Source organism: Macrobrachium nipponense, chromosome 7 (assembly GCF_015104395.2).
Source record: "Macrobrachium nipponense isolate FS-2020 chromosome 7, ASM1510439v2, whole genome shotgun sequence".
NCBI lineage: Eukaryota > Metazoa > Arthropoda > Malacostraca > Decapoda > Palaemonidae > Macrobrachium > Macrobrachium nipponense.
The window spans coordinates 100,281,806-100,295,036 of record NC_061109.1 but is presented as its reverse complement, the minus strand read 5'-3'; the positions used below and the strand labels follow the sequence as shown (position 1 = coordinate 100,295,036).

Sequence of the window (13,231 nt, the reverse complement as noted above, 5' to 3'; positions counted from 1 at the left end):
CATGAGTGACAAATTATACAAGTCAGTATTGTAGTGACTTTTAGAGGTATAGTAGCTGTGCCACTATTACCAGTAACTAATTTAACTAGATGACCTACTTGATACTCTTTAACTCTCACAGGGGAAATCTGAACGCCCTATTCTTAATATTTGTTTCACTTACATGCCAATCATTTTCACAGTCCAACTTACTGTTTTCAAGACCCACAGACAATCCATTCCCAGAATTCAAAAACGGTTAATTGATGGGTTAATAATAGCATTCAAGGCTGGTAACTCTCTTTTACATGATGTTATTTAGCTGCTGCCTGATCCTGGCTATTATATGCTGTATTTTCTTTCTTTCCTGTTGATTTATGCAGCTAATTTTTCCTCTCTGATCATCTTTTTTTTTCTTTTGCTGAGTCATGCTCTTAGAGATTTAGTGAATCATCTGGTGGATCATTAGAATGACTGGCTTTTCCAAAGTGGTTCACATCTTCCTCAAGTTTACCTATCAGTTTCTCCTGAACCACAAAGGGAGCATCAGAAGATGCTGAATGGCTCTACTGAATTTATGGTTCAATGATAACGATAACATTTTCCTGTGATGAAATACATTTCTGCTTAATTCAATGACAAATTTATTTCAAAGAATTTTTTTCATCCAAATTTATGAGCCTACTGTATTTTACCTCTTCTTTTCCTTTTCAATTTTGGACATTCTACTATGCTAAAGCTGGTTACAAAAATTAATTGTCCTCATTTGTTCTATTAGAATGCTTGCAAATTATAACACAAATACATTTATCATGGCTGACACAACAGCATGTAAAACCTAAAGATTTAATTTTTTTAGTTTTAAACTAGAAGCATGTAAAATTATAAATAAAACTTACACTGGCCAAACTTGTTACAGCTTGTTGCTGACGGACAGGGCGACGTCTACTGCGCTGTGATTTACATCCCCGTTTTGCAGCAGCACGAGGAGACTGATCAGATGTAGGAGTATCAGGAGCTTTAACCTCCTCTTTGACCTGCTACAAAAAAATGAGACATTTTACTTTGCAAAATCAGGAAAAACATTATATGTACTTTCTAATAAAGAATGAAAGAAATGTTAAAATAAACATGCTTTCATATGAATCTGATACTATTTATAAAAGGCCTACTTCTGTGCTACTACCAGCCTAACCACAACAGATTCCCCCAAACTTTCCAGCTTCTTATGCTTATATGCCAAGGGACCATTATGGTATTGAGTGAACCAAAGAAAAAAGCAAATAAATAAAAAACGAACCCCACTACACATTCCCAGATATATCCTCCAAGAGGATATAAAGGAAGACAATTGTAGCAAGGGGAGGTGGTAAATCCACACTATGATTGACAGCTTCACGTGTAAACATTCTTTAAGTTACAAAACCATTGTTTGTTTATACAAAGCTATTTAGTTATCTTAGTCATTTCCCTATCTAGTTTATTCTACACTTCTCAAATTCATTTTCTGTGCTGAGCTGCTTTCCCTTTGGGGGCTCTTGGACTTGTAGCATTATGGTTGTTCAATGAAAGTTGCACTTGACTTGTAAAAACAACAATAAAAATAATGAAGACTATGAAGTACAACTGCATTTGTTATATATAAAGATGAAATAAGAACCTTTGCCTTATTGCAAATCTTGATGCACTGTTAGAAATATAAATGAAGTTTGCAAGTTTTATGTGGACTACAGTCCTTGGGCTATGAAGACAGTAGTCCATGTAAGACTTACGATCTTAATTGATTTAAAACAATTTATCAAGATTTACACACAATAGGTCTTATTTCATCAATAATAATAATAATAATAATAATAATAATAATAAAAATAATAATGATGATAATGATAATTATGATAATGATAATAATGAAAATAAATAAATAATAATAATAATAATAATAATAATAATAATAATAATAATAAAAAAATTAATAATTACTAATATAATAATACAGTGGTACCTCGAGATACGAAAGGCTCAACTTACAAAAAACTCGAGATACGAAAGCTAATACGAAAAATTTTACGGCTCTACATACAAAAATTGCTCAAGATATGAAAGATTGTTGCTGTAAAGTCCGAGATTCACCCGGACCACCGATAACAATTTTGAAACTCGCGTGCCGCCAACTGAGCAGACTCACCACCATCCTCCCGCTCTCCCATTGGTTCCTGATGCTAGTCACCACCATGAGATCCTTCTCTCCTATTGGTCAGCATCCCTCCCATCATGCATCTACTACGTAGCGGCGTGCTTCGGCCACTCGGTAGCAGCATCGTTATCGTACGCACACAGTATTCGTTCGTTCTAACGATTTTGTTTATTAACGTAAATTCATTAGTGATTTTGTTGTATGTAGTATACTTTATCGTGTTGTGTGAGAACTTTACCCCATACGTGTACATACTACATAACATAATTATGTACAGTATATACGTAGTCATGGGTCCCAAGAAATTTGAAATTCACGGAAAGAAGAGGATGCTCTCTTTGGAAACGAAGATGGAGATTATCAAGAAGTATGAAGCTGGTAGGCAATTGAGTGTGATCGCCAAGGAATACGACCGAAATCCGTCGACAATAGGCACCATCCTTAAGCAGAAGGATGGCATCAAAGCAGCTACATCTTCCAAGGGCGTCACTATTTTGTCCAGCAAGAGGACCCACGTGCACGATGAGATGGAAAGGCTTCTTCTTGTCTAGATAAAAGACAAAGAAATCGCTGGCGATAAGATAACGAAGACAGCAATCTCCCACAAGGCCAGCGCTATTTTTGGCGATTTGATTGCCCAGGCTGAAGACACGGAAGAGAAGGGACATCAACGCCAACCCCAGACTTCAAGGCTTAGCATGGGTGGTTTGAGAAATTCGGTAAAAGGACTGGTATCCATTCGGTGGTGCGGCATGGGGAGGCGGCCAGCTCGGACACGAAAGCGGCCGAAGCCTTTAAAAAGACATTCGACGAGATGATAACCAAGGAAGGCTACAGTTCTCAGCAAGTCTTCAACTGTGATGAGACTGGCCTTTTTTGGAAAAAAATGCCTCGTCGGACGTACATCATGCAGGAAGAGAAGAAGCTACCCGGGCATAAGCCTATGAAAGACAGGTTTACGCTCGCACTTTGTTCGAACGCCAGTGGGGACCGCAAGGTGAAGCCCCTACTGTCTATCATTCCGAGACTCCTCGAGCCTTCAAGGTCCATAAAGTGCTCGAGGAGAAGCTTCCAGTGATGTGGAGGGCTAATGCGAAAGCCTGGGTAACGAGGCTTTTGTTCACCGAGTGGGTAAATCTGTGTTTTGGCCCGACAGTGAAGAAATTCTTGGAAGAGAAGCGCCTCCCTCTGAAATGCCTGCGGGTGTTGGACAATGCCCCTGCTCACCCTCCTGGCCTCGAGGAAAATATCCTAGCGGAGTATTCCTTCATCAAGGTTCTTTATCTTCCGCCTAACACCACCCCTCTCCTCCAGCCCATGGACCAGCAAGTGATATCGAACTTCAAGAAGCTGTATACGAAACATCTTTTCAAGAGATGTTTCGACATCACCGATACCACAAACCTCACCTTGCGTGAATTTTGGAAGGAGCATTTCGATGTTGTGATATGCATCCGACTCATCGACCAAGCTTGGCAGGAGGTTTCGAGGCGAACCTTGAATTCCTCGTGGAGGAAACTCTGGCCTGATGCCGTATCCGCCCGAGACTTCGAGGGATTCGACGTGGGCGAAGCTGGTGCTGCAGATTCAGAAACAGTTGACAATCCTGAAACTGTTTTGCAACCAGAACTTGACGAGATCGCTGGACTCGGCAAGTCCAGGGGGCTGGTCGTCGACGAGGACGACATCAACGACCTTCTCGAGGAGCACCAAGAGGAGCTTATGACGGATGACCTGAAGGAGTTGGAGGCCATGCAACATAACGTCATTCAAGAGGAGTTCTCTAGCAGCAGCGAGGAGGAGGACCCAATGACAATGGCAGAAATTAAGAATGTTCTAGCTGCTTTTCATAAAGTGCAAAGACACACCCGAAAAGGCTTACACAGGTTGTATGCTTGCGCAGTTCGATGACGTTTGCCTGAGTCGTTTCAGGAACATTGTGAAAAGTAGGCAGAAGCAATCTTCCTTGGATAGTTATTTTTTAAAGAGGCCTTTAGTACTAGCAGGAGTAAGCAAAAAGGAAGAACCAAGTGATACTAAAAAACAGAAAGTTGAAAGTGGTGAAGAAGTTGAAATTTTGTTTAAAAAAAAAAAAATTCATTTTAGTTTTTTGTAAAGTTAAGTGTTACAGTTTTGTTAATGGGTTTCGTAAAGTTTAGTTTATGTATGTTTTCCTTACATTTTTTTGTGTTTCGTAAAGTAAAGTGTATGTACGTATCTGCCATTTGTCCTCCTCTGTCGTCACTTTTGGAGATAGCCTCACTCGAAAGGTAAGCTTCCACATTTTACTCCATACGTACAGTATTTCTTGTATACCATGTACACTAATACACTTTATTTACAGGTATATTAGCAGTACGTATTAAGTTAGGTATTGAATGGTCCAAACTGTTGTAGTATTTCATTGTTTATAGGTCAATTTAGCTTTATTATGAAATTTACTGGGGTGTTTTTGGAGGGCTTGGAACGGATTAGCCATTTTACATGTAAAATGCGGTCCAAGATACGAAAAGCTCATGATACGAAGGCCGCCTCGGAACGGATTAATTTTGTATCTCGAGGTACCACTGTAATAATAATCATCATCATCATCATCATCATCACTATGGTAATAATAAAATTACTATAATAGTCACGTCTATGATTTCATGGACTTTCCTACAGGTCTTCATCCTGCTACTCCCTTATTTACTGCTCTTCTGACCAACTGTTCACTGTCTTCTCTCATCACTTGTCCAAACCTTCTCAACCTTTGCGATCTAAGTCTTTTCCCAGTCTCTGGACACCGCATCTCATCACAAACTTCTCACTTCCAATACAATCATCCTATAATACTCAGGCCGTGAATATGAAAATTTTATTGCCACATCTTTTCAAAGTCTCCTCTATTACCTTATCTATTCTCCCGTGGTCTGGCTTTTTTTCATTTCCTCCATGCTGCAACTACAGTACTATATACTTGTGTAACATGCAATCTCACATATCATGTGATCACCAAATTTTCATCCTTAAAAAATTATTATGTTTCACATGTATCATGCAAGTTCATTTTTTGAGACCAAATTACAATATGCTAACCCCTTTTCCTCCATCTCTATCTATCCCATCTTCCAGTTAAGTAAGTTAAAAAATTATAAGAGAATGCTAGTAACGTTATACTCATGTAAACGCATACACAGCCATAAACAGCCAAATGAGAAGCAGCTGTTTGGCTATGAACAACCAAATCAGATTTCAAAAGCGCTTTACCTTGCATTTCAACCATCGCACAATAGCAAAAAATTACCATAGTTATGTTATAAATGACATTACATAGAATAGGACTGATATATTTTACATTACTATACCCTTACTCGCTATGGAGAAATGATCGGCAAGGAAATATACAGCTAAATTTAAGCTGCAAGTTGTAGTTGAAGCTGAGAAAACAATGTTCATGCTGCTGACAACTATTATCGTGCATCAGCAACATGGATGAAACTCCCGTAAACTTCTATATGTATAGGACCATCAAAGTTGACCATAAACAAAATTTGACAGAAACATGTTTTAATCAAAAGTATTGGGCATGAAAGAACATATTTTACTCTTTTCACTCCATAGAAGATAAATATGTAAAGCTTGTATTATGATGAAATCAAGTAAAATAGCAAATGGAATCTGCCAATTTTTTTATGAAATAAACATGCCCCAGTGCCATCTAGAAACAAAAAAAAATAACTAAGTTTAGTTCACAACAATATGTATTCAAGTCATATTTCGACTTGAAAACATTTCATATGACATAAAACAACCTTGTTGCATATAAATAAAGAGCATCTTGAGATTCATTTATGCTAACTAGAAACAAGAAAATCACTCTGAATTGAGTTCAATATGACAAAATATATTTACCTCATAATCACCCTCAAATGATTTCCAACCCAAAACATTGATTTTATAATACAATAGTAACATGAAAATGCAAACAATTTATTGGATGGATGCAGTGAAGTAAAGCATAAATTTTCTAAAGATCCATGGTAAAGATGCATATTCATTGTTTCTATTTTATAATAGAGAGAGAATAATCAAAGTACAGTGAAAATAATGAGAGAGAGAGAGAGAGAGAGGAGAGACGAGAGAGAGAGAGAGAGAGAGAGAGAGAGAGAGAGAGAGAGAATTTAGCTTTGGTGTGTGAGCCAGAATTTGATCAGCAAAACCTTAGTCACAGGAAGTTGGACCATAACACCATCGCGATTAAAATCTGAAGACCGTCATAAAATCTTTGACCTGTGACCTCGCACCAGACTTACTCAGCTTCTATCGATAATGGATTGCCCCAGCTCCTGGAGGAGGTAGTAACATGTTAAATTATTGACTCCGCCTGGAAGAGGAGGAATTAACATGTTAACCCCACTTAAAAGGGGATGGGGAAAAGACAAAGAAAGACCGCTCCACAAATCAAGAATCCAGTTGGGCGGAGAAACAGAACCTACACCGGCTGAGGAGGGGGTGCTGAATTTGAACCGAGGGTAGCTGAATTTCAGAACGACAGAAGAAGACAGAGAGGACCAGCAGCCGTCGTTCAGTAAAGAAGCAAGAAATATTTCCAGGGTCCAAAAAATAGATTTATAAGCTTTGTAGTTGTAACTTGTAGTCTTTGCAACAGTAAAGAAAGAAACTACCATTCGTCTCATTCAAACTTCTCCTGAGAGACTAAGCCTGTTAAGATTACTAGTCCAGAACTAACATTTTAAGAAGAAGCAAAGTTAAACAGAACCAGACAGCAGAACGAATCATCAAGAAGAAAGAAGCAGGTAAGTGAACACACACTCGAAAACTCTTACCTTAAAAGGGGCACAACATGATCTTATACCTTGTATATGATGTGACCCCGTTAAAATAAGCTTCAAAATTAGGTCTTCAAAAGTCGCACGATACGTAAGTATATATGGTACTCTCTTTTTTGCTGCCCCTTCAACTTTACTCCATAGTCCAGTGAGTCCTGCCCATCTATTATAATAAGGTTCCCAATTCCCTTATGTCCTCTGCTAACTGTTGTCACACATATCAAGCATTGAAAAATTTACTATATATATATATTTAGTAATCCTCAGTATCTCTTGGGACACAGTCAGTCCCATTTTGTACACAGTAGAGAATTCATCCTCAAACCTTTTCACTTTCCTGATTGTACTTTTCATTTACTTCCTTTCAGCTAACCATAGCTTTGCTTTACTTCCAATGATAATCAGTCTTCTTCCCTCCATTTTGCTCTGCTGGCTTTTTAATATTTCCACCACTTCTTGCTCAGATTCTACTGTTGGAACTTGGTGATGTGCATAATGCAGCTCCCAGAGAACCTATGCTCTGCCCTCCTTTGTAAATAAACATAAAAGGGATCAGACCTTATCCTTGATGGATGATGGGTACCAAAATTCACCTAAACTTCCACTGTTATATTTTCCAATGCCTTCACTCAAGACCTACCCTTCATAATGCCAAACTAATTATTAATCTAAATTAAGCAACTAACCAAAATAAAATGACACACGCTACAAATGTATTCCATATACAGTGTTCATTGTCCATCTGTTTGAAACAATAAAATAGACACTACATATACATATTTGTAAGTGAATATTTGCCAAACTATGGTAAGCTATATAAATAAATTTTTCCCAAATTATGGTAAGCTATATAAATAAATTTTTGCCAAACTAGTGACGCATAGCATAATAGCCATAGTTACTCAACTTCATCAATGAAAAGCAACAAAATACATCAACTTGTAACCTTGTGGTCAATTCTTACACTATGTAAGCTAAAAATTACATAGCAAATAAAGGCAAAAGAAATAAATTAAATTTAGGGACTATTTAGATGTGTGCATTTAACATACACGTAATACTGTAATGCATTTGCAGCAGAGACATTCAGGAATATTCCATGCATGTGCAGTACTAACTGACTGCTCTTCTCTCCTATTCTCTGAACAGGTACAGAAGCATCACAGATTAGTTGTGCACACAAAAGTAATGAGGCTGTGATGAAACAGAAAAATTCATGAAAACAGATGGATAAGAAAAATCTTCCTTAGCAGCACTTGTAAATCCTTATCTACATCAAATGTCCATTAAATTCACTGAATACTAATCCGTTTGTCTTACCTGTTTATCTGGGACAGGTTCCAAGTCTTCTGGGGGAAGAGGCGGTGGTTCCAGATAGTAGGACAGCGGTTTGTTCATTGAATGGGTATGGAACCTGGGAGAAGAAAAAATACAGTTTACAAAACAAACCATAAAATCTAACTTACTGTTGCCCAAAGTATCAATTATCCTCTTACAGGTAATTTACAGCATTTACCTGTTTTATAAACTGAACATGACAAAGTTTTTTAATCAATTTGTATTTCTTATAATTAACAAACCTGAGCTCTCAACAGTAGGATAAATCTTCTAGCGCCAGCTGGAAAATCAGTAAAATAAATAGAAATGTGTATGCAAGGAACTATTAGCATCTGTGCTTGATCACGAGCCATATGGGAGCTCCCACAACCCCTTCAGCATCTCATCACCACACTAGTTATTTTCTTATCGCCTTTAAGAGAGGATGTGCTTTGCTCTCTCCTTTATAAAGCTGGTTTAGTTTGCCCGCTTTTTAATTTCTTTCTGTTTTACAGTGTGTGTGTTTTCCATTAGATTGTACAAGTCTCAGGATATTATGGGTCCTTTTAACGGGTTCCCTTGTTCAAGATTCTTAACATTGGTGTTCACAGATCCACATACGTGTAGTAGGTGCAGAGAGAATGTACGTATAATTACTAATCCTTGTTCTGTATGTCTTTTTCGCTCAGTGGAACAATGATAAAGGTCTTATGAGAAGGGTCAGTACAAAAGGAAGGAGACGACGGCATCTTTGGATGACGAATTGCCCTCATCTTCATTTGTTCTTTCTTATCGTGATACTGATATGTTTTTCTGTCTATACTAGATGCTTCCCATAACTCTGTTGGGTTCATCCAATAATTTGTTTTTGGATGCATCAGGAGGGGTTTTAGGTGGTCATTTTACCTAATTATGTTCCTTCTTGCCCTGCAGGAAGGGGAGGAGAGTTACTATCTTTGTCTTATGTTTCAGTTATGAGTACACAGAGGATGGGGGGTATGTGGTCAGCTCAAGGCCTATCAGGGCCTCTCTCTCACCATGACATTAGTAGCGATGTAATATGGTACCAATGGCGCTGCATTTTGGATCTCATTTTGCTGTGCCTGCAGGGGTACCAACAGTAGCCTTGCGTTTTCCACCGAGCACGATGACGTCACAGCCGGGACCCTCAGTGACATCACAATCCAACATGATGACTGTCATGATGTCACAGCCTATGCCTTCCACTCTCACATCTGTATGTATCAGCAAATACAATTTAGCTTTCTGATTTGGTAACACAAACATTTATAGAGAAATTGAGTGTTAGAAGAGAAAACTTATGAGACATGCAAGAAGAAACGATGTCTTCTTCTTCTTCTTCAGTTATCACAGGATTCGGTGACTCGTGCATACCCCAGTCAAATGTTGGAGAATAAGGGTCTTTGTGGCTGATCCTCATACCAAGAGGAGAATAATCATTTCTTCTTTGTCTCCGAGCCAGGACTGTTACATCCCTGTAAGAAGGAAGGCTAAAGAAGTAGTTGTTGGTGCTGCAACAAAGAACGACGGCTGTCCTTCTAATGCGTCATCACACCTGAAGAAACTGATGAACGTTGGGGTGGAAGCTTCTTCGGGTGCGGCTGTAAGTGACTGAAAATATTTTTGGACATTCTTCGAGTCTGCAGTAGGAGTTCATTGTTCTGTCAAGACCAGTGAGCAGGTTCCAGGGTCTCTCCTGTATGGCCATTCAAGATGAAGAGAAAAGACAGCACTCTAATTAAGAAATTGTGTGTTACGGCTTTGGAGGCTTCTTCTTTGAATGAGGGCGTGCACTCTACTAACAGGCCAAACAATAGTGAAGTGGTTTGCCCCTGGGCTAGACGATCATGGTATAAGTCCCCAACAGCCACAGTTGACAGCCGTGGAAATGTAATGCTTCATGAGAGCCCAAGGATGCCCTGGGATAACCAAGGCCGCCGATAACTGGGGACTACCTGTATATATATGTATGACCTGATTTTCAGTCATATAAGGGGTTCTATCAGTACAATCAAATGTGAAAGATAAAATTAACATGTGTATTTTCCTTAATAGTTACACAGGTGCCTTTATTTGTTATTACGTATTATGTTAACTATACTAACAGCACACCCAGATGGCGATTGGAACTCTTATTGGCACAGCATGGCAATACGCCCTTATGTCACCCCAATGGCACTAAGTGCTGGACAGCGAGCACTCACCATGACTCTGTCTACTCAGTATGGTCAACGGTAACACTGATTTGACCACTTTGGAGGCCTGTGTTTCAAAATGCCCCCTTCACATGGCATTGTTATGCCAGAAGCTGATTGGTTATTCTGGTCCCATAGACTCAAGGAGCCAATCAGGAAGGGACATAGAGATGCGCCTCGGGCACCCTTTTGAATTAACCAAGCCACACCAAACTACCAATGTCTTTAGCGGTTATTCTTGTGTTGCATATACAATAATTATATTACTGTTATAACGGTTTCACAGGAATTTAGAATATCACAGAAAGGGCATAAATACATATTAAGTCTTATTAATATTTGAAAATTACTAGAATTTATTATTGGTTAAATCATTTATTTATCACACAAAACAAATAACATGTACATGTACCATAAAAATTCTCTCTTCTCAGTAAAAAAAAAAAAAAAGAGAGAGGGGAGAGAGGAGAGGAGGGGGTCAGGAGGAAGATGAAAGGAGAGAAGTAGGGAGAGTAGGAAGGGGGATGAAGGCGAGAGAGAGAGAGAGGGAGAGAGAGAGCGATGATTAGAGATAGAGAGAGAGAGAGAGAGAGAGGAGAGAGAGAGGAGAGAGAGAAGAGAGAGAGAGAGAGGAGAGAGAGAGAGAGAGAGAGAGAGAGAGAGAGAATTATTTTAATGCTATTTAATGTTATTTAATTTACACATAAAAGCTTGATAACTTATAAATTAGATAAAAAAAACTGAACACACACTTTTGCAGGGTTTCTCAGGGATTCGCAAATGTTCATGTGTCTGTGAAAAACTCATGTATGACAATTACGTAGTTAGATTCTAATGAAAAGTTTGTTTGTCTGTGAATTCACACAACTCATATTGCACAAGTTCAGGGTATTACTGAACATCTTATTGTGGTTTGGACTTCTTTGGACATGCAATACCTACTGCCCCAAATGGCAATCTAATTCAACATTTAAGACTAAACATAAAGGAAGTACAGCTAGGCTAGGTTACATCTTAGTGTCCATCCTTCTTCTATCTATAGACTCTTCCAGTATGCCCTCTGGCAACAGCAATTGAGATTCTAGGATATCCCCATTCCTCATTGCTAGCAGGGAATCGAAATCAACAGTACGGCTTAATCTACCCAAAGCTGCATCTCTCCTCATCAACAGGATATTTGCCCAAACATTGGCACTTAAGTTTGTCAAGTATGCAATTGCTTTGGAACCTGATTGTAGCAATCTGATAAACACTGACTCATCGACTACTTTTCTCGTTACTTCTGAGGACGCAATTTTTGCTACTGCTGTTGACCAAAGGTCTAACCAAGAAGCAGTCTGAAAGACAGAAGAAGCTGTTGCTTCCAAAGTAGCAGTCTCCTGACAAGTCATCGAAAGGCATTCCATCTTAACTTGATTCAAGGTTAATCCAGGTCTTAACCTTACCACATCTATGTTAATTTGTGTAGACAGCAAAGGAACCATTGGTGTCGTATATTTCCTATGTTTCATCATTGGGGGGTTGGGGGGGGGAATAAACTTAAACAATCTATTCGATCTTAAGGAATTATCCCTTCCAGCAATCCGTGCATTTATGTGTTGTAAAACTGACTCCGCATGACTTAAGCAAGGTAATTCATAGGACACCTTCATATCCTTTTTCAATCCAAACACCATGTCAATCCCGGAGGAAGCATACTGGCAGGTGTCTCCGTGCTCCCCGATAGGTTATTAAATTGACGAATCAAATCAATCACCTCCGCATACGAAGCCAGAAACTCTTGGTTTTATCCTTCCTCTGGTTCTAACGTATTGTGTTCTGCCACAGGAGAAGCTAGCTCACTCCTATCCGCTGACAAATGTCCGGGTGGATCATCGGCTCGATCTCGAATAGTCAGTAGGAAAACAAGACAGCCTAACTCCTTCTCTGCTCGCAGATCTAGAGCGAGAACCCCGCCTATATCTGCAAGATGAAGGCTCTCTCGAAACCGAGCTAATTTCCTCTCTATCTCTATCAATATAGTCTCCAACGACCGTCGGAGAATTTGGCCTTGATCTCTCATCGAGTCGAACAACGACTTCGACCAGCGTATCAGAAGAGGTTACCAACTCTTTATTATTCAACCTTTTAATGGGAGCTCACTCATCCTTTCTCCATATCTTAAAAGGTCTTACAGGCGACACTGGTATCTGTTCTTGATTCCTTATTGAACTCTTCCCACTCATCGTTGATTTTACCAACGGCAGTGTAACCTCTCTTAGACTCTTTGTCGTCTCTGCTGGCAACTCCGCGGCAGCCGCTATCCCAGCGACTGTCGATACTTTCCCTCGTTCGGATGGCTATAAACGACTTCGTCCGTTTGCGTTAAGCTTGACAGCCACTGTCTTCTTTATACTTTGTTGCTGACCGGGATGTGACAGTCCCTTAACCATCTTCTCCTCTAGAGCTTGTAATTTCTTCATGACTGTGTGTACCAACGAGTCAGAGAGCGTATTTGGCTCCGGAAGCAACGAAGTAGATAGAGAAGCAGTAGGCTGTGATGTCATCGTGTCTGCCATGTCAGTGTGTGATGCAGGTTGTGATGCCACCACTCTTGTAGGGAGAGACTGAGCGGCTGCTGCTGGCAGCCCTGCGTGCTGCAAAACTACTTCCAATGTTCTGCAACACTGGAAACGTTGTCATTGGCACGGCAT

At 39.4% G+C, this 13,231-nt stretch overlaps 1 protein-coding gene across 1 annotated transcript in view; it reads right to left on the bottom strand.

Annotated features, from left to right (window-relative positions):
- LOC135217784 (mediator of RNA polymerase II transcription subunit 12-like protein) overlaps positions 1-13,231 on the bottom strand; it is a 375,610-nt gene that overhangs the window by 46,503 nt on the left and 315,876 nt on the right. The window contains 2 exon segments of the mRNA XM_064253813.1: positions 879-1,019; positions 8,326-8,419. Of these exon segments, the coding sequence (XP_064109883.1) occupies positions 879-1,019; positions 8,326-8,419 (235 nt within the window).